This window comes from Bubalus kerabau, chromosome 6, assembly GCF_029407905.1.
Source record: "Bubalus kerabau isolate K-KA32 ecotype Philippines breed swamp buffalo chromosome 6, PCC_UOA_SB_1v2, whole genome shotgun sequence".
In the NCBI taxonomy this organism is placed as follows: Eukaryota; Metazoa; Chordata; class Mammalia; order Artiodactyla; family Bovidae; genus Bubalus; species Bubalus kerabau.
In genome coordinates this window covers 113,263,550-113,290,768 of record NC_073629.1, presented here as the reverse complement: position 1 = coordinate 113,290,768, position 27,219 = coordinate 113,263,550, and the positions used below count along the sequence as shown (strand labels likewise).

General features: G+C 47.6%; 1 protein-coding gene across 1 annotated transcript in view; it reads left to right on the top strand.

The window, feature by feature from the left end:
• The first annotated feature begins 564 nt into the window (after positions 1 to 564).
• NGEF (neuronal guanine nucleotide exchange factor) overlaps positions 565 to 27,219 on the top strand; it is a 48,991-nt gene continuing 22,336 nt past the window's right edge. Inside the window, exons 1-3 of the mRNA XM_055587027.1 lie at positions 565 to 802; positions 1,504 to 1,646; positions 7,404 to 7,702. Coding sequence (XP_055443002.1) covers positions 696 to 802; positions 1,504 to 1,646; positions 7,404 to 7,702 — 549 coding nt within the window. The 5' untranslated portion in view covers positions 565 to 695. The remainder of the gene's footprint in view (positions 803 to 1,503; positions 1,647 to 7,403; positions 7,703 to 27,219) is intronic.

Below are 27,219 nucleotides of genomic sequence, written 5' to 3'. Positions count from 1 at the left end.
ACTCCTCCGTGAGAGGCCTCGGCGCTGGCCCCTTCTCCATAGTCTGGTCAGCAGCAGACGCCCTCGAGGGTCCCTCTAGGGGCTGGACCCAGGGCACCAGAGGCAGGGGTCTCCTGGCCAGTCCCTGTGAAGGACCACAGAGGATGTGCGGCGTGGGCAAGGCGGGGGTTCGAGGGCCAACCGGGCAGAGGGTCACTTTGCCCCTACCTTCCAAGCTCGCCCCGCTATCTGGCAAGGTCTGGCTAGATGTCGAGAAAGGGCCGAGAAGACCAAGACCGCAGCGCGCCGGACCCCACCCATCCTGCCCTCCAAGTCTCCTCTGGTGGGACAAGGCCCACGGCCGAGGAGGGAGGCGCGGATCCGGCGGGAAGGTCCCGGGCCGCAGTCGGCTCCCTGTGGGCCCGGGTCGCGACAGGTCCAGGCTCCCCCGCCCGGCTGACGCCCGGCCTCGCCCCCGCCGCGCGCGCCCCTCCCGCCTCCCCCGTTGCCGTGGCAACCCCTGGAGCCTCCAGGCGCGCGCCCGCCCGCCCGCCTGCTGGAGCGCTCGGCGGCGGCGGCGGCGGCGGCGGCAGCTCCGGCTCGAGCCGAGCGCGCGGTGACCCCGCTCCGGAGCCCGTTCGTCGCCCCCGGCCCGGCTCGGGGCCCCCAGCGCGGCTCCCGACCCGGCCCCAGAGCCGGCCTGGCTGCCGGCCCTCATGGAGCTGCTGGCCGCAGCCTTCAACGCCGCCTGCGCCGTGGACCACGACAGCTCCACCTCGGAGAGCGACGCGCGCGACTCAGCGGCGGGACACCTGCCCGGCAGGTGAGGACGAGCGGCCGTGCCGACCCCCGAGCGCCGCCGCTGCGCGTCTGTGGCCCCAATTCGCGTCTCCGGCCAGGGACGCCTACCCGAACGGCCTGTCCCCCGCACCCCTCCCCGCGGACCCCGCCGCCCCTCACTGCCCCCCGCAGTCCCTAGTCGTGCCGGCACGCCGCCTGGGGTCGGGGGTGCACCCCAGCCGGACACCCTGGTCCCCGTCCTGGCCGCCTCCCGCGCCCTCTCCCGGGCGCCCTGGGCGCACGCGCCTCGTTGGGCTCCCAGACTCCGCGCCGCGTGGCCCTGGGGCGGTCGCTACCCGGAGGGCACAGGGGGCCGTGTGACCGCGCGCGGCGCGGGCTGCGCAGTGCGCGCAGGGCTCCTGGCCGCGGGACCCGTCGGGGCGGCCGCGCGGCGCCGTGGAGCGGGCAGGGCGCGCCAAGTTTCCGACGCCTGCCCGCGAGCTCCGAAAACACGAAGGTCTGGGCGGGCTGGGGTGGGAATGAATCACCCGGTCGCGCCCTGGTGTGGTGACAAAAAGGGCCTGTGGAGCGCGCTCGGCCGGGAGGGGCGGCGGCGGCTGCGGCCGCTCGGCCTGGACAACCCGGGCAGAGTCCAGCTGGCCAGGGCCGCCCGTGCGGACGCCTCTCGCGGGCTGGCCGAGGTGGGTCGCTGCTTAAAAATAACACACCCTGCCGCTCCTACAGCGAGTCGTCCTCCACCCCAGGAAATGGGGCCACGCCCGAGGAGTTCCCGGCCCTCGCAGACAGCCCCACCACGCTCACCGAGGCCTTGCAGATGATCCACCCTATTCCCGCCGACTCCTGGAGAAACCTCATTGAACAAATAGGTGGGTGTCTCCGGCGGTGGCGCGGCGTCACTGGGGGGAAACGGGGGGCTCCTGGTGGGCTCCGGGTTCCCCTGCTCCTGGAATGCAGTTGCGTTTCACCTAGGCAAAACGCACCTGAGGAGGAAGGTTATTAACATATTTGGCTCTAATGGTTCCATAGGCAAAACTGCCGCATGTTACTAGTAAGCTGTGTAATTGGGCTTGAGCAAATGTGTTTCTTTCCTGCTCCTTTGGACAGGTGTACTTGCCCAGCTCTTAACTGGGCAAGGAGGGCTCTCTGTCCTCTTATCTCTTCTGCCAGCACGTCCAGGGGTGAAGTGCTTCTGGGCCATGCAGCAGGGAGGGCTCGGTGAGCCACCCTAGCCATCCCAGGGGCCTGGGGTAGACCTGGAAAGAGAGAGGAGTCTGCAGGGGGCGGGGCGGGGCGGTGGGGTGGGGGGGACGGGTGGCGCGGGTCTCTGCAGACAGTCAGGCTGACTGGAGCCATTCTGCAAGGAGAAGCAGTGACCAACTTTGCTCCCGGGAGGAGAGGTACAGTAGAGAGAAGCCTCAGAGGCCCCCACCCTCACTCCACGGGTTAGGGAGGGAAGCCTGGTTCCACCTGGAGCGCCCTGTCCGCTCCTGTCCAGAGTGTGGCTGGAAGTCTGGGGCGCAGCCTGCCAGTCCAGCTGCCACACAGCTGCAGCTGAGACTGTGAAAGCAGATGGTGGAGTGAGAAGGTGTCCCAAGAACCCAACCACTTTCATTTAAAAGTCAAGAACTGTCGATGACGTCGAACTAGTTCTCATTGTCCTCACCAGAGGGGGCCGTGAGTGGGTAATGTGGGGAACGGGATGGCCTTGAGATCTTTTCTGCTCTTCGGTGTTGTCAGAGGAGAGTTTATTCATTGGAATTAAAATTTTGACTTGAAAATGTCCTTCCCTAAATTGATCATCATTGTCCCTCATGCCAAACACTCGGGCAGACACAAAGTGTCTCTGGTAGAAGGGGGCTTCCTTTGCCCTGGGACACCAGCGTTTAGGAGACTTTTCAGGCAAGTTCCCTCCTCCCCTGGCTGGGGTTTTTCTGGACTGAACCCTGGGAGGAGCCGAGCCCCTGCAAAGCTGAGGGTGGAGCACTACAGTTAAGCCTCATCAGACTCCAGGGATTTTGTTCCCAGCCCCCCGCATGTGGGGCTGGGTGGTGGTGGCTTTTCCCTTTGTTTGCTGGGGCAAATGGAGAGGCGCTGTTCTGAGGACAGGCACCCACGAAAATCCTTTTGTCCCACCTCGGTCACGTTGCCCTTTATAGCCAGGAGGGCCACCGCGGCCTCAGCATATGCTGGGAGCCTTGACTCCCACCCTCTAGAAAGGGATATCGCTGGCTAGGATCAACGTCAGAACTAGGAAGGAAATCGGGGTGGGGGTGGGGAGATCCGTGCCTCGAATCAGAATCACGGAGAGAGAGGCTCCCTTTTGCAGCGTGGGCGTGCGGAGACCTCCTTCCTGGAGAGCCAGCGGCATCAGCTCAAGGCTGGGAGTTGGAAGCCCTGAACTGGGGTACTGCGCTCCTCCTGGCCCTGGGTTTCCTGCTGTGGTGAACAGTGGAGACTGACATCCCCAGGCGTTTCTCCCACCATGGGCTGGTGTCATGGTGAATATGTGTTTCCGGCTTCTGGGCTGGATCCTGGGTAGGTGCTCAACAGATGTGCTGAACACGCAGGGCCAAGGCTGCCTCCTTCTCACATCCTTTGTCCTCGACTCGAGGCCTATGCCAAGCAGATTCCTACAAGAGGCCAGCTGCTCCCACATAGCTCAGGGAATGAAGGGGATTCTTTTGCCAGGTATCAGGAGAGGACAACACGTTCCTAAAGACGCAGAGTTAAGAGGGGAGGAAAGTGGGAAGACACTGGGCAATTATGCACCACTGTGTTGGACTGCGATGGCGCCCACTCAGACCAGGACAGAATGATGCCAGGACTGTGTGTGGCGTGGTATACAGTTGTCATTGCTGGTGGCCCTGAAGATCATAGACCCCGAGGCCCTGTGATTGTGCATGTGTGTGTTTGCATGTGCACACGTGCGTGTGTGTCCTGTGGTCGTCTCTGCTGCTGCTGCTAAGTCACTTCAGTTGTGTCCGACTCTGTGCGACCCCAGAGACGGCAGCCCCCTGGGCTCCCCCGTCCCTGGGATTCTCCAGGCAAGAACATTGGAGTGGGTTGCCATTTCCTTCTCCAATGCATGAAAGTGAAAAGTGAAAGTGAAGTCGCTCAGTCGTGTCCGACTCTTAGGGACCCCATGGACTGCAGCCCACCAGGCTCCTCCGTCCATGGGATTTTCCAGGCAAGAGTACTGGAGTGGGGTGCCATTGCCTTCCTCTGGCACCTAGCAAATGCTTGGGGCCTAGGAGGTCCTCACTAAAAATTAAAATTCCCTGCCCTTTGGAAGTTTCTATCTGAAGAATTCAAAGAAAAAAAAAGAAAAGATTCTCTTCGAAAAGTAAGATTTTGAAAGACTCCAGGAGTCTTGCTTATCCTCCTTCTGCAGGGCAGCATGGCCAGCCCGATACAGATCATTTTAATTAGGAGAGATGAGAACTGAGCCTTCTAATTCTGCTTGGATATAATTCCAGGTGCAGGCTTTTACAGGTAAAGCTAACTTTGCTTAATGAATGTACAAAATTGAAAAACATGATGCATCAGAAGTATATCTCAAATACAAAACTTTGATCAGCTAATCTAGTTCTTCAGTTACATCTACTTTGTTTCTATTCTAATATGAATTTTAAGGCCAATAAAAATAAACACATTACCAAAAAAAATGGTTACACAGTGTGTCAGATAATCCTTTGTAATCACAGTAACTCCAGGAAAACTGGTATTTAAATTCAAATGCTGAAGGCTTCAGAAAGAAGTATAAAGTTTTAAGAAAATGCTAAAAATTACTTGTATTGGGAGTCTTTGGCTGAGTGTACTAGAATATCCAGCTTAAAAGAAAATGACATGAAAGAATGAAAGTATTCTGTTTTAAAGGGTCCAAGAATGAGGAAGAAAGTTCTGGAGTTGGTTCAAGTCAAACAATCACCTAGCTGCTTTCTCTCCTCCATTCTTAGCGTTTGGGCTTCATGTCACGAGATGGCTGCCATAGCTCCATGCCTCACATCCTCAAGCAGCCACATATAAAACCCAATAAATAAATAAAAGCAGCTTGTCCAGGGATCAAACCCGTGTCCTCTGTATTGGCAGGCAAATTCTTAACCACTGGACCACCAGGGAAGTTCCCCTGGTTTCTTTCAGTTCAGTTCAGTCGCTCAGTTGCTCTTTGTGACCCCACGAATCGCAGCACGCCAGGCCTCCCTGTCCATCACCAACTCCCAGAGTTCACTCAAACTCACGTCCATCGAGTCAGTGATGCCATCCAGCCATCTCATCCTGTCATCCCCTTCTCCTTCTGCCCCCAATCTCTCCCAGCATCAGAGTCTTTTCTTTTAAACCTTCATAAAAATAGTATTGAAATCACAGAAGATTAATTGATACAGTGTTGCCAACAATAGTTATATCTTATGCTCATCACTGAACCGTTTGTGTAGTGGCTTTAAACCTCTGCCATTACAGTTCAATCTGGGTTGCATTTAGCATAGATTTAGATTTTCTTTTTCATTCCTTTGTCAAATTAACTCCATGTTGTAATCTGCTAGATTCTAATGTAAAATCACATAATTTTTTAAAAGTAAAGCTATACTAATCATAAAGGATTTATAATTTAGCATTATGGAACATAAGAAGCCAAGTAATTTAACCCACACATAATTTATTGGGTTCCTGTTATTTATAAACTATGAATATAATTTATCCAGCCATTTTTCAGGATTTAGAAGAGGGTCTGTTTTTCCTTTCCTTTTTTCTTCAGGTTAGATGTACTTAGCAATTAAAGAAGGAATAATAGGTAATATTTATATTGCATTGCATGAGAAAGTGCTTTACAAGTAGTACACTTATCCAGCTTAACAAAGTATTAAGAATAATTATTAGAATATTCTACTTAATTAGAATAATTAATATTCTAATATTCTAAGTATTATTCTAACTTATCCCTGTTAGAACTTTCCCAGGAAAATCATCTTTTTTTGTGGGGGGCAGTTTGTGCCATGTCTTAGCTGTGGCACACAGGATCTTGGATATTCATTGCAGCACGTGGGATCTAGTTCCCTGACCAGGAATTGAACCCGGGCCCCCTGATTGAGAGCGCGGAGTCATAGCCACTGGACCACCAGGGAGGTCCCCATCTTTGTTTTTATAGATAGAAATATCAAGGGCCCCAACTCCTCTCCCAGGCTCCAGACCAGTCCAGCTGCCTACTGGTTCTCTCCACCTGCTTAGCCATCAGGTGGACCTGCATCTCTCCACCACCCTATCCCCAGTCAGACCCTCCTCCCATGTTCCGCATCTCCTGAATAGGGCCACCAGACCTCCCCTGCCAACTAGTCACCCGAATATCACTCGTTGCCCAGCACCAGCCAATCACCAGGCCCCGTCTTACACCTTGTAACTATCCCTGAATCAGGCACACGGCCCCATCCTTCCCCCACCATGGTGTGCGGGCCTGCACCACCGATCCCCTGCAGAATGGGCATGGCTTCTTTCTTCCCGGCCGAGGGCCTCCTACGATGTAGACCAGAGCTGCTTGCCTGAGGGACTTCCTCTCCCTGGGGCTTGCCTTTTGCCCGCAGGATAGATAAAACCCTTGGGGTAACCCTCTTCTCTTCCCAGCCTCATGGCCAGCAGGGCAGCCCCGCCTCCCCTCTCCCTGGGCCGGGAGCCTTCTTGCCCCTGAGACGTTCTGCTGGTCCTCTGTGGGGAGACCATCCCTTGCTCTGTGGCCAGGACATCCGAAAAGGAATTTTTTCCTGTGGAGGTGCTGCATTTTTACTGACTCCTCTTACCCCTAAATCTCCTTGGAGACTCAGAAGGCACTTATTTCAGATCAGGGAAGTAAATCTAAAAGTACGAAAGAAAAAAAAAAGGAATGTTTCCCCTTTGAATCATAAGGTTGGTGAAATATTGTTTTTTTTTCCCTTCAAAATGAGAATTTACAACGACTCCCATTTCACCGATGAATAGACTTGAGTTTTAATACTGAAGCATTTAAGGCTTTGAGAAGCATCCTGCTGGTATGCTGAAACATAATCAGGCCATTTCCATTGACTCTGTACACGTTGGTTATTAACATGACAAGTTCTAGATCCTTGTTGTTTGCTGGTTATGGATGTGAAAAGCATTTATTTGTGCGACTGGATTTTGATTCTATTCAGTGATTTCTTTATTCCTTGTTAGAAAGAAAAAATAAACTTATGCGTGCAGATCCTTCCCAAGAAATGAAGACAGAGGCAGTTCGTTCAGTGGCCCTTCCCTGATACCTGTGGGGGTCTGGCTTTCTTTGTGTTTTCATAGGCAAAGCATTTATTTGCCCTTGATCCCTGGTGGCTCAGATGGTAAAATATCTGCCTGCCATGCAGGAGACCTGGGTTCGATCCTTGGGTCAGGAAGATCCCCTGGAGAAGGGACTGGCAACCCACTCCAGTATTCTTGCCTGGAGAATCCCATGGACAGAGGAGCCTGGCAGGCTACAGTCCATGGGGTCACAAAGAGTCGGACAGGACTGAGCGACTGACACTTTGACTTTTTCACTTTCAGGAGTCAAAAGCTGTGACTTAGCAATTCGGAAAGCTCCATATCTGAAATCTCTATCGTGTCTTCAAAACGGTTTGATTTGATTTCAGGGCTCCTGTATCAGGAATACCGAGATAAATCAACTCTCCAAGAGATTGAGACCAGGAGGCAACAGGATGCAGAAATACAAGGCGGTGCTGACGGGTGCCCATCCAGCGAGGAGGCTCCAGAGGAAGATGAAGGGGAGGAGGAGGAGGAGCCAGCAAGCCCACCCGAGAGGAAGGCCTTGCCCCAGATCTGCCTGCTTAGCAACCCCCACTCGAGATTCAACCTCTGGCAGGATCTCCCGGAGATTCAGAGCAGCGGGGTGCTGGACATCCTCCAGCCGGAGGAGATCAGGCTGCAAGAGGTAACAGGCTGCCCGGGGTGAGAGCTTCCGGTCAGAACGAACGGGTGTTTTAACCAGCGTGGGTGAGGCTTCCTCTCTGGGGTGAGGCTGGTTTGCCAGAGGAGTTACTGGCAGGGTACCTCTATCTCCGACATGCAGGAAAATTCACATTATTTCACATGCGTGGGTGCGTGCCACGTCACTTCAGTCGTGTCCAACTCTGTGCGACCCGATGGATGGTAGCCCGCCGGGCTCCTCTGTCCATGGGGTTCTCCAGGCAAGAATGCTGGAGTGGGTTGCCATTTCCTCCTGCAGGGGATCTTCCTCTCCCAGGGATCGAACCCACGTCTCTTAAGTCTCCTGCATTGGCAGGCAGGTTCTTTACCGCTGGCGCCACTGGGGAAGCACAGGCAACAAAAACTACCTAGTTAGCTCCTAGGATAGCTCAACCCCGGTGTTGAGTGTTCTCCACGTTGTTGTTTCTGTAGATAGGAAGATTGCATCCTCTAAACCCTTGCTTGTTATTGTGGAGAATCTCCGTGGCACGTGTGAGCACCGATACAGTTGGTGGTGCTGAATTCATTGTGCCCGTGAACTGGCTCTCTTCATCTGTGCTTTACTTTTCACTTGCACGTCTTTATTTCGAATTTTCGCTTGAACGTTGGGTGAGTGGGGCTCTGAAAGCCCTCAGCATATCCACCCCTCCTGAAATGAAATAGCTAGGACTTGTGTCTCTTCTTGCGCCTTCATCCGATGGTTCAGGCAGACTCTGCCTGTGAGTTAGGCTGAGGCAGGATCACAGAGTCACTTAATAGTTTGTGGCTAACAGGGAGAAATAATCCATAAAACACGAATAGTAATAGAAGTGAGAAGCTAAGAAATGTAGGTGTTGGATATATATATGTATAGTCATATATATATACATAGCTTTATATACAGAGAGTTGGATCAGTTCTTTTAAGATTTTTTTAATGTGGGCTGTTTTTAAAGTCTTTAATGAATTTCCTACAATGCTGCTTCCGTTTAATGTTTTGGGTTTTTGGCCATGAGGCCTGTGGGTTCTTGGCTGCTCCACCAGGGGAGGAACCCGCACCCTTTGCATTAGAAGGCAAAGTCTTAACCACTGGACTGCCAGGGAAGTCCCTGTTCACTCCAGCTCAGTCATCTTTATCCTCTCACGCCCGTTTCCCCAGTCTCCCCACTCACATGCTCCTTCAAGCCCGCCCTTGAGCTTGTTCCTAGTCGCAGTCCTGACTGTCTTTAGCTCTTGGCTCGCCTGTGCAAGATTCTGTAGAAACGTTCGTTCTTCTCATTTATTTAAAAGGCAAAACTGCAAACTGTGCACACACGTAATGACCAAGGCTGAGACCAGCCCCCGACCAGGTTCATCAGGCGCAGGCTCGGGTGGTATGATGCCTTTGCTCCTTGAGAAGCCTTGATGACACTCGACTTTTGAAGCACCACCCAGGGTCCACTGCGTCCTGCCCAGCAGACTCAGGAGAGGTGGTTTTAGTGTCTGACACCTACTTGTGACTCATGAGCATTTGTAAGCAAGGCCACAGGAGTTTTATTTTTTTAATGAAACTGATGTCAGTAATGTCTAGTCATCCTATGGGGCTCCTCCCAGCTTCTCACAGGATACTGGTGAGATGACATAAAGAACCACGTGCCCCACCAGAAGCGAAGATGCATGGTCAGGAGATCTCCACGAGGCAGGTGGAGCTGGACTGAGGAAATCCCAGCAGGCTTTGCCACCCAAAGCAACCATGTGGAAGGTTCTAGAACCCAGGGAGAAGCCCCCCTGCAGGTGGCCATCCCTCCTACCTGAGAGACCCAGGGGCTCCACCACCTGCAGACAGAGCCCCCATCACTCACCTTTTTTTCCCTCCAGTTTTATTTGAGATGTAGTCGACACACTTCACTGTATAAGTGTAAGGTGTATGATTTGACTTCCACGCATCATGAAATAACGACCACACTAGTTGTTGTTCACCGCTAAGCTGTTTCTAACTCTTCGTGACCCCGTGGACTACAGCACGCCAGGCTTCCTTGTCCTTCACCATCTCCCGTAGTTTGCTCATATTCATGTCCATTGAGTCTGTGACTCTATCTAACCATCTCATCCTCTGCCACTCCCTTCTCCTTTTGCCTTCAACCTTTCCCAGCATCAGGGTCTATTCCAATTAGTCAGCTCTTCTCATCAGGTGGCCAGAGTATTGGAGCTTCAGCTTCAGCATCAGTCTTTCCAGTGTATATTCAGGGTTGGGAAATTCCCTTTAGGATTGACTGGTTTGATTTGCCTGCTGTCCAAGGGACTCTCAAGAGTCTTATCCAGCCCAATTCGAAAGCATCATTTCTTCAGCATTCAGCCTTCTTTGACCCCTCTGGTGGCTTAGACAGTAAAGCGTCTGCCTGCAATGTGGGAGACCCGGGTTCGATCCCTGGGTCAGGAAGATCCCCTGGAGAAGGAAATGGCAACCCACTCCAGTACTCTTGCCTGGAAAATTCCTTGGACTGAGGAGCCTGGTAGGCTACAGTCATGGAGTCGCAAAGAGTCAGACACAACTGAGCGACTTCGCTTTCTTTCTTTTCAGCCTTCTTTATGTTCCAACTCTCACATCTATACACGACTACTGGAAAACCACAGCTTTGACTTTGTATGGACTTTGGATAGCAAAGTGATAGCTCTGGTCTTTAACATGCTGTCTAGGTTTGTCATAGCTTTTCTTGCAAGCAGCAAGCATGTTTCAATTCCATGACTGCAGTCACTGTCCACAGTGATTTTGGAGCCCAAGAAAATAAAATCTGCCACCGTTTCCACTTTTTCCCCATCTCTTTGCCATGAAGTGATAGGAATGGATGCCATGATCTTCGTTGTTTGAATGTTGAGTTTTAAGCCAACTTTTTCACTCTCCTCTTTCACCTTCATCAAGAAGCCCTTTAGTTCCTCTTTGCTTTATGCCATAATGGTGGTGTCTTCTGTATATCTGAGATTGTTATTTCTCCTGGCAATCTTGATTCTAGCTTGTGATTCATTCAGCTCCGCATTTCACATGATGTGCTCTGCATATAAGCTAAATAAGCGGGGTGACGATATATAGCCTGGACATACTCCTTTCCCGATTGTGAACTAGTCTGTTGTTCCATGTCAGATTCTGACTGTTGCTTCTTGACCTGCATACAGGTTTCTCAGGAGACAGGTAAGATGGTATGTTAGTCCCATCTTCTTAAGAATTTTCCTCATTTTGTTGCGATCCACAGAGTCAAAGGCTTTAGGTAGTCAGTGAAGCAGAAGTTTTTCTGGAATTCTCTTGATTCTTGTATGATCCAGCAAATGTTGGCAATTTGATCTCTGATTCCTCTGTCTTTTCTAAATTCAGCTAGTACATCTGGAAGTTCTTAGTTCTTGTACTGTTGGAGCCTAGCTTGAAGGATTTTGAGCATTACTTTGCTATCATGTAAGATGAGTGCAATTGTACAGCAGTTTGAACATTCTTTGGCATTGCCTTTCTGGAATGAAAACTGACCTCTTCCAGTCCTGTGGCCAAATTTTGGTAAGTTTTCCAAATTTGCTGACATATTGAATGCAGCACTTTAATAGCATCATCTTTTAGGATTTGAAATACCTCAGCTAGAATTCCATCACCTCCACTAGCTTTGTTTTTAGTAATGCTTCCTAAGGCCCACTTAACTTCACACTCCAGGATGTCTGGCTCCAGGTGAGCAACCACACCATCATGGTTAGCCAAACCATTAAGACCTTTTCTACACAGTTCTTCTGTGTATTCTTGTCACCTCTTCTTAATCTTTTCTGCTTCTGTTGATCCATACCATTTCTGCCCTGTATTGTGCCCATCTTTGCATGACATGTTCCCTTGGTGTCTTCAATTTTCTTGAAGAAATCGCTAGTCCTTCCCATTCTATTGTTTTCCTTTATTTCTTTATATTGTTCAATTAAGAAGGCTGTCTTATTTTTCCTTGCTATTCTCTGGAACTCTGCTTTCAGTTGGGTATATCTTTCCCTTTCTCCTTTGCCTTTCACTTCTCTTCTTTCCTAAGCTATTTGTATGGCCTCCTCAGACAACCACTTTGCCTTCTTGAATTTTTTTCCTTTGGGATTGTTTTAGTCACTGCCTCCTGTACAGTGTTACAAACCTCTGTCCATAGTGCTTCAGGCACTCTGTCTATCAGATCTAATCCCTTGAATCGATTTGTCATTTCCACTGTATAATCATAAGGGATTTGATTTAGGTCATACTTGAATGGTCTAGTGGTTTTCCATACTTTCTTCAATTTCAGTCTGAATTTGGCAATAAGGAGTTCATGATCTGGGCCACAGTCAGCTCCCGGTCTTGTTTTTTTCTGACTGTATAGAGCTTCTCAATCTCTGGCTGGAAAGAAAATAATCAGTCTGATTTTGGTGTTGACCATCTGGTGATGTCCATGTGTAGAGTCTTCTTTTGTGTTTTTGGAAGAGGGTGTTTGCTATGACCAGTGCGTTCTCTTGGGAAAACTCTATTAGCCTTTGCCCTGCTTCATTTTGTACTCCAAGGCCAAACTTGCCTGTTACTCCAGGTATCTCTTGACTTCATGATTTTGCATTCCAGTCCCCTATGATGAAAAGGACATCTTTCTTTGGTGTTCATTCTAGAAGGTCTTGTAGGTCTTCATAGAACCGTTCAACTTCAGGTTCTTTGGCATCAGTCCTTGAGGTTTACACTCAGATTACTGTGATATTGAATGGTTTGCCTTGGAAACGAGATCATTCTGTCATTTTTGAGATTGCACCCAAGTGCTGCATTTTGGACTCCTTTGTTGACTACGAGGGCTACTCCGTTTCTTCTGAGGGTTCTTGTCCACAGTAGTAGATCTGATGGCCATCTGAATTAATTTGCCCACCCCCATCCATTTTAGCTCACTGCATTCCTAAGATGTCGATGTTCACTCTTGCCATCCCCTGCTTAACCACATCCAACTTACCTTGATTTATGGATCTAACATTCCAGGTTCCTATGCAGGATTGTTCTCTACAACGTCAGACTTGACTTTCACCATCAGACATATCCACAACTGGGAGTTGTTTCTGCTTTGGCTCAGCCTTTTCTACCGTAGAGTCTGTAGACTCCAAGACTGGGCTGCCTCAGGCCAAACAAATAACAGGGAGGGAGCACGAACCCCACCATCAGCAGAACATTTGATTAAAGATTTGCTGAGCATAGCCCTGCACCAGAGCAAGGCCCAGTGTTTCCCCACAGCCAGTCCCTCCCGCCAGGAAACTTGCACAAGCCCCTTCTCATCGTCAGAGAGTAGACAGTAAGTTTAGTGATCCTCTGTCATCTCATTAGATACAACTCTAAAGAAATAAAGAAAAAAATGTTTCCTTACGCTGAGAACTCAGGATTTACTCTCTTAACTTTCATATGTAACATGTAATTAACAGTAGTGTTAATTATATTTATCATATTATACATTACATCTTATTACTGGAAGTGTGTGCCTTTTGATTGCCTCAGTCAATTCCCTTTCCCCATCCCTGTACTTCATCCCACCCCACCCCAGGCTTGTTAAGCATAGTCTGATCTCTTTTTCTATAAGCTTTTTGTTTTTGATATATAATTAATCTACAACACTGCATTAGTCCCTGTTACACAACGTAGTGATTTGCTTCTTCTATGCATTTCAAAATGGTCACCTAAAATGTTTTGGCTTAGTCTAGTTACAGCATGCCACCATACAAGAGTGTTGTTACATAGGGATTCACTATGGTCCGATTCCCTGGGGACTCAGACGATAAAGAGTTTGCCTGCAATACGGGAGACCTGGGTTCCATCTCTGGGTAGGGAAGATCCCCTGGAGAAGGAAATGGCAACCCACTCCAGTATTCTTGCATGGCGAATCCCACGGATGGAGGAGCCTGTACAGTCCTGCGGGTCACCAAGAGTCAAATGTGACTGAGCAGCTTCACTCCTTTCACTATTCACTGTATTCCCCACCCTGTGCATTTCACACCCATGACTCGCTTATTTTTCAACTGGAAATGTGTACCTTTTAATCCCCCTTACCTATTTCTTTCCTTCCCCAACCCTTACCCACTCTATTTTCTGTACGTTTCTATTTTGTTGTGTTTGTTCATTTGTTTTATAGATTCCACGTATAAGTGAATCTCATACACTTACAGTATTTGTCTTTGTCTGACTTATTTCACTTAGCATAATACTCTCTAGTTCTATCCATGTTGTCTCAAATGGCAAGATTTTATTCTTTTTTTATGGCAATTATTCCATAGTGTGTGTGTGTATAACATATCTTCTTTATCGGTTCATCTGTTGATGAACACTTAAGTTGCTTCTGTATCTTGGCTGCTGTAAATACTACAGTGAGCATAGAGGTGCAGATATCTTTAGAATTAGTGTTTTTGTTCTCTTCAGATCAATACCCAGGAGTAGAATTGCTGGATCATATGGTAGTTCTATTATTAATTCTTGAGTAATCTCCATACTGTTTTCTACCGTGGCTGAATCGATTTACAGTCCCACTAACAGTGCATGAATGTTCCCTTTTCTCCACGTCCTCACCAACACTTGTTACTTGTTGTCTTTTTGATAATAGCTATTTTAACAAGTGTGAAGTGACAACTCCCTGTGGTTTTGATTTGCATTTCCCTAATGATCAGTGATGTGGAGCATCTTTTCATGTCTTTGGTCATCTGTGTGTCTTCTCTGGAAAAACATCTATTCAGATCCTCTGCTCAGTGTTTAATCAAGTTGTGTTTTAATGGTCAGTTGTACGAGCTCCTTGAATACTTTGGATGTTAATCCCTGATCAGATGTATCGTGTGTAAATATCTTCTCCCATCAGTCGGTGGCCTTTTCATTTGTTGCTAGGCTCCTTCACTGGGCAAAAGGTTTTAGTCTGACGTAGTCCCGTGGGTTTGGTTTTGCTTTTGTTTCCCTTGCACCATCCCTAAGTTTGACTTTCATATAAAAGGAATTATACAGTGCAGTTTTGCATTTGGCTTTTTTTCACACAATATCATGGGCCTTTTTCCTAGTCCTCAAAATAAGGAAAAGTGTCTAGTTTTTGAGAGAATTCTTTTTTCTTTTTTTTACCTTGATAATTAGATAAATAAATTTAAATTACTTTGGAAAGCTTAGAGATAAACCCCAGTAGAACTTAAAACATGGTATAAATCTCTTACAACAACCAGCCAAAAGCAGAGAAAGCAGGGATCTTGTAAGAAAAGGAAAGCAAAGAGTAAAAGGTCACCATAAAAACACAAACGGCATAAAACAAGGCGGCAGAGTTCACAGCAAACATAATTGCTGTAACCATGTATGTAAATTGCTTAAGTCCTCCATTGAAAGCCAGAAATTATCCGACTGATGAGGAAACTAAACCCATGATATTATCACACAAGTTAGAATTCAGAGCAGGAAAAGTTACCAAAGGGAACAGTGACGTCATTTTGTACAGTTAAAGATTTTGCTTTATTTACAAGTTTTAAAATTAAATAAGATACTCATTAATACATTTTCATTGTTTATTTCATTGTTTCATTTTCATTGCAAAATGCAAACCGTGTACATGTGTGCAGGCCGGGAGGACCAACTGTTTTCACTTTCTCCTGATAAATTACAGTCATTACACGCTGTTTGATTTTGGACTTCACAAGTAGACACTTGTGAAGACTCTTACGTGCAAAGTCCTTATCGATCCTTATGATGCTGTCCCCATATTTTACACTCGTTTTATTCGAGAGCAGTTTGATTCTGGTTTTGGTTTTTAGCAACTTGACTTTCACTGACCTCTGAGAGCTTCTGGGTTACTTTCATAAAAACATCTCCCTTTGCACTGAAAATTCTTTAGTTTTTTTTCACTTAAGGACATAATTGCAGAACAAGTACGATTGGCTTGAATAAGTTTAAGGACAAGCACAGGGGCTCACAGGTTGGGAGAGAAGCTTCAGGTGGCAGGGGAGGGGGCGGTGGGGGACAGCCTGTGACCAGCCCGCAATGCATCCTCACAGGAGCATGGGTCACTCAGGGCTTGGTTAGGAGAACCTCTGTGGGCCTGCATATTCATGCTCCCAGGAGACCACAGCTGTCTAATCAGGAGACCATAGGTGTCCGATCCATCAGTCACTCCGTGCTCAGACACTCAACCGTGTCTGACTCTTTGTGACCCTTGGACTATAACCCGCCAGGCTCGTCTGTCCGTGGAATTTTTCTAGGCAAGAATACTGGAGTGGGTTGCCATTTCCTCCTCCAGGGGATCTTCCTGACCCAAGGATTGAACTCACGTCTATTAAATCTCCTGCATTGACATGTGGATTCTCCACCACTGGTACCACCTGGGAAGCCCCAGCTGTATGATAGATACCCGGAAATGGAATTGTGGGTTGAAAGTGAAGTGCGTTTTAGATGATGGTGGTGGTGGTGTGGTGGTTTAGTTGTTGTGTCTGACTCTTTGAGACCCCATGGACTGTAGCCTGCCAGGTTCCTCTGTCCACGGGATTTCTGGATACTCCCAGTCGACTAAAGAGATGCACAACATGAGAGTTGCAAGTTGTTTTATTTGGGGCAAAATGAGGACTGCAGCCTGAGAGACAGCCCCTCAGATAGCCCTGAGAGCCTGCTCCAAAGAGGCAGTGGGGCAAGGTCAATGTATAAGATTCTGGTGAAAGAGGAGTTCAGTACAATCAAGCATTCGTTTTACAAAGGCTTTCTGCTAGTCAGGAGGAGCTGATATCATCATGAAGGGATTTAGTGCTTTTCTAGATAGGAGGAGATGCAAGGATTGGGTCATGAAATGAGTTCCTGAATATATCTAACTATCTAAAGACCCGTTCCACCACATTCCCTGGAGCACAGAGTGCCTCACTCTCCACTCCGAACTCCCTCCGGGGATGTTGAAGGTCAACAGCTGCAGCAGCGCAGGGCTCAGTCTCCACAGAGGCAGATGGCAAATGCCCTTGATGTGCGTGCGTGCATGCGTGCTAAGTCACTTCAGTTGTGTCCGATTCTGCAACTCCACGGACTGTAGTCCGCCAGGCTCCTCTGTCCATGGGATTCTCTAGGCAAGAGTACTGGAGTGGGTTGCCATGCCCTCCTCCAGGGGATCTTCCCCACTAGGGATCGAACTCATGTCTCTTACATTTCCTGCATTGGCAGGCAAGTTCTTTACCACTAGGGCCACCTGGGAAGCCCTTGTTATTCAGTCCCTGGCAAATGCTCTTGGCAAGTGGCAGTTTGTAGTTGACACACCAAATCGCCATTCAAAAGGCAGTTCACATTTCACACAACTACAGCAAAGAAAGCATCTATTCATGCCTTGTTAGCAAACTTCTTGATTTTTGCTCTAATCTGTAGGATGAAAAATCGGGTGTTGTTTTTAACCCGCCTGTCCTTGATGACATAAATTGAGCTTCTCTTCTTTTTTAATACGTGTTGAATTGGCTGTGTCAGGTCTTCCCTGTGGCGCACGGGATCTTTCATTGAGTGCACGGACCCCCTGGTTAGTGTGGCACACAGGCTCAGTTGCTTCACGACATGTGGGATCTTAGTTCCCTGACCAGGGATCCAGCCAGGGGTGAAGCCCTCATCCCTACACGGCAAGGCAGATTCTTAACCACTGGACCACCAGGGGAGTCCCCAAGCCTCTTTTCTTATGCTCACTGGCTGTTTCCCTTTCTTTGTGAATTGCCTGTTCTTATTCTTTGCCCTTTTTCCTATAGGGTTATCTTTGTTTGTCTTCTTGATGGAGAGCAGGTTTTTACATATTCTGGGTATAATTTGTTTATATGTTTGAAACATTTTCTCCCACAGTAAAAACATGGGGGTGGGTGATGTAGCACAGAGTTTATGCATATAAGCGCTGGAGCCCAGCTGCCTGGGTTTGAATCCCGGTTCTGCTACTTCTTAGCGGGGTGCTGTGCTGTGCTTAGTTGCTCAGTCGTGTCCAACTGTTTGCAACCCCATGGACTGTAGCCCGCCAGGCTCCCCTGTCCATGGGGATTTTCCAGGCAAGACTACTGGAGTGGGTTGCCATGCCCTCCTCCAGCGGATCTTCCCAATCCAGAGATCAAACCCAGGTCTCCTACATTGCAGGCAGATTCTTTACCATCTGAGCCACCAGAGAAGCCCATGAATACTGGAGTGGATAGCCTATCCCTTCTCCAGGGGATCTTCCCTACCCCAAAGTTGGACACATTACATAACTTCTCTGTGCCTCTGCTTCCTAGTATGTAAACCTGAGCTCATACACAGGGTTGTGAAGATCAAACGAGTTAGTACAGATAAGGAGCTGGCAGCAGGCTGACGATGTTCAAGCCTTCTTCAGTTGCATCTTTCTCTACTTAAAAATCTTTTCTCATTTTTATAGAAAGTCCATCAGTCCTTTTAGTTCATTTAAACCTAATCTTCTGGATGTTGTGTTGTATGATTAGGAAGGCCATTCCCAAGAGGTACAGTTTACAGGGACAGGTAACTGTGAGAAAGCCCAAGTAGAGCAGAGTCAGGCAGAGACATGCATGGAAGCTGTCATGCCCACCGCACTGTTTCTGTAAGAGTGGGGCATAGCAGGGACACAAGGGGCCTGAGGACAGGAGTGAGGCTGACTTTAGATATTTTCACTGAACGCTGTCCTCTCTAAAGTGGCACTGCCCACTTCATTAGCCCCCCGTGACACGCGGCTCGTCAATACCTGACATGTGACCAGTCCTCATTGAAACGGGCTGAGTGTATAAAACAAATACCAAGTCTTGCAGACTTGAGACACACAGAAAAAGAAAGCAAACTATCTTATCAATTGTTTTTGTATTACATGTTGACTTAATATCCTGGATATATTAGATTAAATAAAATATATTAAAATTTCTTTTGACCTTTTTTTAAATATGATTACTGCTGCTGCTGCTGCTAAGTCGCTTCAGTCGTGTCTGACCCTGTGTGACCCCAGAGACGGCAGCCCACCAGGCTCCCCCGTCCCTGGGATTCTTCAGGCAAGAACACTGGAGTGGGTTGCCATTTCCTTCTCCAATGCATGAAAGTGGAAAGTGGAAAGTGAAAGTGAAGCCGCTCAGTCGTGTCCGACTCTCAACGACCCCATGGACTGTAGCCTACCAGGCTCCTCCACCATGGGATTTTCCAGGCAAGAGTACTGGAGTGGGGTGCCATTGCCTTCTCCAAAATATGATTACTAGAAGACCTTAAATTGTATATGAGACCCACATTATACTTCTATTGGACACAGTGCCCAAAAAACAGGCGATATTTTATTTCCCAATGTCTGTGCTGCTGCTGCTGCTGCTAAGTCGCTTCAGTTGTGTCCGACTCTGTGCGACCCCATAGACGGCAGTCCACCAGGCTCCACTGTCCTTGGGATTCTCCAGGCAAGAACACTGGAGTGGGTTGCCATTTCCTTCTCCAATGCGTGAAAGTGAAGTCTCTCAGTTGTGTCCGACTCCTAGCGACCCCATGGACTGCAGCCTACCAGGCTCCTCCGTCCATGGGATTTGCCAGGCAAGAGTACTGGAGTGGGGTGCCATTGCCTTCTCCACCCAATGTCTGTAAACACCATCAAAAAAGTGGCTGTATATTAAGCCTTAAGAAAAAGCTCAGTAAATATTTATTAAAATTGTATAGGTCCTACTCTCTCACTACAATCCAGCAAAACAAGAAAATAAGTTTAAACAATGTAAAAACCTCAAATCAGAAATGTTGGCTTGCCATTTCCTTCTCTGGGGATCTTCCCAACCCAGGGATCAAAACCATGTTGCTTCTGTCTCCTGCATTGGCAGGCGGGTTCTTCGCCGCTAGTGCCAGCCATTTTCACATTAAAAATAAAATCCACAATTATAAAGACGTCAGCACTCCTCTCAGTGATTAGGAGAACTAGGAACATAAAATCAGTAAGGATATAAGAAGAATTGAATGCCCTCAAACCAACTGGAATGAATTAACATTTATAAGGCACTCTACTCAACAGTCGGAGAAGGCAATGGCACCCAACTCCAGTACTCTTGCCTGGAAAATCCCATGGATGGAGGAGCCTGGTAGGCTGCAGTCCATAGGGTCGCTGAGGGTCAGACACGACTGAACGACTTCACTTTCACTTTTCACTTTCATGCATTGGAGAAGGAAATGGCAACCCACTCCAGTGTTCTTGCCTGGAGAATCCCAGGGACGGGGGAGCCTGGTGAGCTGCCGTCTGTGGGAACACACAGAGTCGGACACGACTGAAGCGACTTAGCAGCAGCAGCAGGTACTCAACAGTAGCAGAATACACTTTGTTTTTCAAGTGTACTTGGAATATTCACCAAGATAGACCACACCGCATTTTAACAAATTAAACGAATTTAAATCACACAGAGTGTGACCTCACCATAATAGAATTAAACAGAAATCAACAACATAAAGAGAACAGGAAAACCTCCTAGCACTTGGAAATCAAGCAGCATGTTTCTGTGTAATCCCTGAGTTAAAGAGGAAGTTAGAAATGAACGAACTACCCTTCTTCACGGATGGTATGATGTGGATGCAGAAAATCTCAAAGAATCTACAAAAAAACAAACCTCTTAGAACTAATAATGAACACTAGGACTTCCCTGGTGGTCCAGTGGTTAAGAGGCCACCTTGCAATGCAGGCGATGCAGGTTCAGTCCCTGGTCCGGGAACTAAGATCCCACGTACTGCAGGGCTGCTAAGCCTTAGAGTCACAACTAGAGAAGCACGCCCGCCACCACTAAGACTCAACACAGGCAAATAAAGAAATAAATATTTTTAAAAAATAGTAAACACTGACTAGAAACACTTAAAACACAACACCCAGTGCTGGTGTGGAGCAACTGGAACTCATACACTGCTGATTTCAAAATGGCACAGCTGCTCTGGAGAGTCGTTGACAGCTTCTTATAAAGTGAAACATGCACTTCCCTCCAAGCCGGCGATCCCAATCCTGGCTATTTACCTAGAGCAGTGTCTCCATAGCAACGCTATTGAATTTGGGGCTGCTTCCTCCTTCGTTTGGGCATGCTCTCCTGCCTGTTCTTTGCAGGTTTAGCACCATCCCTGGCCTCTGCTGCCGGATGCCTGTAGCACCCCTGCCCCGACATATGACAACCCAAAATGTCTCTCCACCTTGCTGAGTATCATCCAGGGAGCAAAAATAGTTTGTAGCTGAGAGCCACTACCCCAGAGAAACAAAAATCTACATTCATACAGAAATCTGTACACAGATGTACTAAGTCTGTTCATAATTGTCAAAAGCTGGTAACAACTCAATGTCCTCTAACAGATGGATAAATAGACACAGGAACATTCACACAAATTGTTGTTTAGTCGTTAAGTCATGTCCGACTCTTTGTGACTCCGTGGACTGTAGCCCACCAAGCTCCTCTGTCCATGGGATTCTCCAGGCAAGAATACTGGAGTGGCTTGCCATTTCCTTCTCCAGGGGATCTTCCCAACCCAGGGATCGAACCCACGTTGCTCACATCTGGCAGGCGGGTTCTTAACCACTACTCAGTAATAAAAAGAAATGAACTGTTGACACAACTCAGATGAATCTCAGAGGCATTTTGCTGAGTGAAAGAAGTCAGAAAGTTTCCATAGTATGTGATTCCACTTATATGACATTCTGAACATGACAAGGCTGTAGGGATAGAGAACGGATGAGTGGTTGCCAGGGGTGAGGGGTGGGGGGAGGCTGTGACTCAAGTGGGAAGCATAGGAGTGTTGGAAGTGATGTGTCCTGCTTGTAGTGTTGGTGACAAGAATCCATACAAGGGTCGAAATTCATAGATCTGTATATACCAAAAAGTCAGTTTTATTGTATGGTCATTTAAAAACTGACACAGTGTAAAAAGAGATGTCCTCATTTAGGTTAAGTATTCCACCCCCCCCCCAAATATAATAAAACAGTGATCTGTCTGGCTTTGAATTAAGGCAGACATTTACATACAGCATAAGAAAATCAAATCTGGAGATACTTTAGAAGAATAACATTGGGCACAGAAATTACTGCAAACACGGTATAATGTTTGAAACCAAAATTTATCATATTAATAGGCCACAGGAGAAAAATACCCCAAGCTTCAAAAAGGTTGGAAAGGGAAGTAGTACATCAATTTCCACCTAAACAAAACTCAGAAGCATACTTGCTGAAATTTGTAAAGAGCATCTCAGATCTACAAAAGCATCCTACGTAATGAAGAATTGCTGGTGGCAATAAAGGCAAGACGATGATGCTTGATAACCCTGCGGTTGTTCTGGAAGCTGTGGCCAGTGCAACGCAATGAGGAGGGAAACAAGACATAAACCCATAGAGAAGGAAAGTCAGACCCACCGTTATCTGTCAGGCTTGGCTGCCTACGTAAGATCCTGAGGGAGTCAAAATTACTGGATCTAACAAGGCAGTTCAGGGAGGTGGTGGATTATAAAATAAGCATGCAAAAATTACTTGTTTGGGGGACTTCCCTGGTGGTCCAGTGGTTAAGACTCTGCCTCTCAGTGCAGATGGCACTGGTTTGATCCCTGGTTGGGGTACTGAGGTCCCAAATGTCGAGATGTGTCTAGAAAATATAAAGAACTGAAAATTAGTTCTTTTTGTGTACATTAAACAAAACTCAGGTTTTCCCTCAGTTAGAAAGCCCCGTTGATAAGAAAACAGTGAGCACCCTAAAGAAAAATAGGCTAAACAATTCTCTTAAGAAAAGTGGCTGGTGATTAAATGAAAACAGGAGAAAAAAAAAACCTCACTGGTAATGATAGAAGTACAATTAAGCAACACTGAGGCACCGGGCATTGCAAACTAGCAGAGACTTTACATAAATACATTTAAAACCTCATGTTGGGCGGATTTTTAAATGACTGCTCTTGAGCACGGCTGATGGGGAGAGAGAGCAATATTTGTACCAGTCTCCTTACAAGAACGTGTTTGTACACTGCCTAGTGTTTCTGTTACTAGAAATTTATCTTGAAAAATAATCAGAAAGGTACACAAATATTTATTAGGCTGTCCCTTCAAGCAAAAACTAGGGAGGGATGGAGGAAGAATCCTAAATACCCACCAATAGGGCAATTTTTATTTTAAAGACTGTACAGCTATGCAAAGACACAAACATTAAAAAGCATGCTTTCAGAGAATAGGTGAATATTCATGACGTACTATTTTTTAAAGGCAGGATCGAACATTACATGTATACTAGAGTGGGCATAGAAAATAAAGATATTTTTGTCATTTTCAAAGGCTCGGACCAAAAATATTTAAGTAAGTTAGGATGACGTAAGAGTAACCGTGGTCCCAGGCAGTAGTGAAGAACACAGGCATGCGAGCTTCAGTGCATTTTGCTCTGAGTCTTTATGGACTGACTTCTCTTATTTGTGTTAAAGAGCTTAATGTGAGTTTCTATTTAACATCTGGCAATGGACACAACACTGAGATCTTCAGATTTTATGTTCCAAATAAGAGACTTCTGCATCAGGTCATCTTTTCATTTATCAAGGCAAGTCAGGCAACTCGTTCTGGCAGCTCAATCTGTTGTTGGAGCATCTCTTTCTTTAGCTACAAAAGCAGCAGGTCCTGGCAAACTCCCGTTCACACGAGGAAAATACCCCAGAATGGTGGCCTTTTGGTCGGTCTGAGTCTCAATTGGTCCCTGAAAGAATCGGGATTTAAGAATAAAATTGTGTGTTTCCCCTCCTCCTCTTTAAAGTATAAAAGTCAGGCAGCTGACATTGGAACATGTTCTCTTAGCTGTCGTGTAGGATTTCCTGGGTTTACTTTTTGTTTTTTAACTTAACTCTGAAGCTCTTGGTTCCCACCCTCCTGTTTGGGATGGTTTCTCAATTACTGATTGAGAACGTGATGGTTTGAGAAAATAACTAGACAAATATTCAAATCACAAACTTAAGAAGAAGGCCGCTGACGGAGGGTCGGGTGTTCAAATGGGAGAGGCGGGGACGGTCACTGCGTTGACTTTTGCCACACCTGGCACCAGTGTCCTGAGAAATGAAGGAGAAGCTGGGGTCCTGCTCCTGCACCACCCCGTGGAGAAGTTGCCCCTGTCCCTGGTGTGGGTTGTGTCCCCAGACCAGATAAAGACGAAGTCCCAGTGATCTTGGGGGACTGGCTGTGCAGAGCTCAAAAAATTGAGCAGGGCATGATATTTCGAGCATCTCCATGGAAACAAGGCTGCGCACTCACGCCCAGGCTGGCACTGGTGTGGCACCGCCCATACGTGTCTCAACTAGCTTCCCAGTTCCATTCCCCTGGGAACAAGGTGGGAGGGGACTTCCCAGGGAGCTAGCCAGTTTGGGTAGGACTCACAGTCTGGGTCTGATCAGCCTCTGAAATCAGAGTTGTGTTTTTGTTGCTTTTCAACCTGTTTTTACAACTTCCCTGGTGGCTCAGACAGCAAAGCATCTACCTACAATGCGGGAGACCCAGGTTCAATCCCTGGGTTGGGAAGATGCCCTGGAGAAGGAAATGGCTGCCCACTCCAGTATTCTTGCCTGGAAAATTCCATGGACTAAGGAGCCTGGTAGGCTACAGTCCATGGGGTTGCAAAGAGTCGGACACGACTGAGCAACTTCACTTTCACTTTCACTTTACAATTTAGAACTTAAATATACTTTCATTTCCACCCCGCCTCCCAAAGAAGACTGTCCATTTGACTAGGAAACTGCTCGTGCTTTTTAATGATATACTTCTATCAGAAAATTAAGTCGTGGTTGTTTTATTTACCAACCTTCATTGAATCATATATTTGTCTCCGTAGGATAAATCCCAAACAGTTCGGCAAATTAGTCCCAAATTGTCCCATGCTTTAAGATGGACAGTAGCCATCACCCAAAACATCAGATATTGCAAGCATTTATACTTATTTGGGGCTTTCCAGGTTCTGCTAGTGGTAAAGAACCTGCCTGGGACTGCAGGAAACATAAGAAACACTGATTCAATTTCTGGGTTGGGAAGCTCCCCTGGAGGAGGGCATGGCAACCCACTCCAGTATTCTTGCCTGGAGAATCCATGGACAGAGGAGCCTGGTGGGCTACAATGGGGTCACAAAGAGTTGGACAGGACTGAAGTGACTGAGCACGCACATACCTATGTTAACAAAGTGATGTTACCATTTAGCATTTTTAAAATAAATCTGTTGGATAAATAACTTACGCACTTGATATACATTTCAAACAGAGCAAACAGAATTATGGTGAAGAAAGCCTCCCCTTCTAACCCCTGGCCCTTGGGGCCAGTGTCTGTGTGTGTTACACAAATGATATGCTCTATGTACATTGTGTATGTCTTGCTTATTTTTTTAACTTAGCAAAATGGGTTTGTTTAATTTATTAATTTTATTTATATTTGGTTGCGCTGGGGTCTTCATTGCTCTTCACGGGCTTTCTCCAGTTGCAGCAAGCGGGGTCTCCTCTCTAGTTGCGGAGCTTGAGCTTCTCACCGTGGTGGCTTCTCTGTTGCAGAGCGCAAGCGCTGGGCACACCAGCTCAGTGCGTGTGGCACGCGGGCTTAGTTACCCTGTGACGTGCTGAATCTTCCCAGACCAGGGATCAAACCCATGTCCCCTGCATTGGTAGGCAGATTCTTATCCAATGCGCCAAAATGTTTTGACAGTATTTCCAGACCAGCCCAAAGAGAGGTCCCTTTTTTTTTTTTCTTTTCTTTCTTTTTTTTTTTTTAAGCTTTATGGAGCTCTACTGCTTATGATATTCCATAATTGATTCAACCAGTCCCCTGTTGATGGACATCTGCGATTAGAAATGCTGTGTATCCCAGATGTTCATTACACCATTATTTGTAATAATAAAGGGAGAAGGCAATGGCACCCCACTCCAGTACTCTTGCCTGGAAAATGCCATGGGCGGAGGAGCCTGGTAGGCTGCAGTCCATGGGGTCGCGAAGAGTCAGACTTGACTGAGCGACTTCACTTTCACTTTTCACTTTCATGCATTGGAGAAGGAAATGGCAACCCACTCCAGTGTTCTTGCCTGGAGAATCCCAGGGACAGAGGAGCCTGGTGGGCTGCCATCTATGGGGTCGCACAGAGTCGGACACGACTGAAGCGACTTAGCAGCAGCATAATAATAAAAGACAGATCTATACAATGGCGTACTGTAGGAGTTGCTAAGTGAAACTGTTGGGTGAAAGGTTATATACTTTTGAAATTTTGAGACCTTATCACCAGGCTGTCTGCACACTTCAGGTGTGTGTGAAGGTGCTGGCTCCCTCTCACCAGGAAGGTACAACATCCGATGAGTTTATCTTGACCAGTGAGCTGGACATAAATGATACTGCGTTGTGATTTTCCTGTGCATTTGTCTTGTTGTGAATGAGGCTGAGCCTCTTCTCTGGCACGTGTCTTTTCAAATCTGTATCTGTTATGGTACTTTTTGGTAAGCTACCCTATTACTCGAGCCATCTTGAGAAAAACCTAACAATCGGCTTGTGAGGTGTGTGAGCTTGCCAAGGCTTGGGTCTGGGCAGCTGGTTAGTGTGGGGGCACCAGGCCCCCCGGGCCTGCGGGTAACTCGCACTTGATGTGTGACCCTCTATCCCACAGCGAGGGGGCGTAGCTGTCAGCGCCCAGGGTGACACCGAGGCCCCATGGCCCCCATGGCCCCCATGGCGGCCCTCCTTGCATTTCCCGCACAGACTAGAGACCACGCTGCATCAGGACTTGGCCTGGGCTCTGAAATCCAGCTGCATCGTCATTAGTCAAGAATGAAAAGAGATGCTCTAAGGGCCGCTTCTTAACTGCGAGCCTTTTCGGTCGTTCTTGTCCCCCCTAGTGCCTCTGGGGTTTGCATTACTCTTCTAGCCGCAGAAGCGGGCACAGCTTTGTGCCTGGACAGTCGGATCACGCAGGAAGCAAGGCCTGGCAGAGGGAGGACACGAATCCACCCAGGATGGCCGTGGCTGGCAGCGGCAGGACTCAAGGCCCAAAGCAGAGGGCAGGGCTGGCCTCAGACAGCTTTCTCTCCACCTCTCCCCACCCTCCAGGAAGCAGCACTGCAGGGAAGTCAGGTATCAGGCAGGTGCCCAGCGCTTAGCACTCAGGTGACACGTGAGAAAGAAAGGTACACGGGGAGGCTCTGGAGCTGAGGGACGCCCCAGCCCTGACACCGGGGTCTCAGACTCTGCCATGCCTCAGAACCACCTGGGGAACTTCTTGAAGGACAGGTTATGTGTGGCTCTGGGGAGGCGCCTGGGAATCTGCATTTTCACAAACATGTGGTCATGGAGTCAGGCTGAGATATGTGGGACTTCGCCCTCTTTTTTTTTTTCCCCTCATGCATCGAACCTGGACTGGTGATCTATTTTGCATATGATAATATGCATGTTTTAATGCTATTCTCTTAAATCATCCCACCCTCACCTTCTCCCACAAAGTCCAAAAGTCTGTTATTTATATCTGTGTCTCTTTTGCTGTCTTGCATATAGGGTCATTGTTACCATCTTTCTAAATTCCATATATATGTGTTAATATACTGTATTGGTGTTTTTCTTTCTGTCTTACTTCA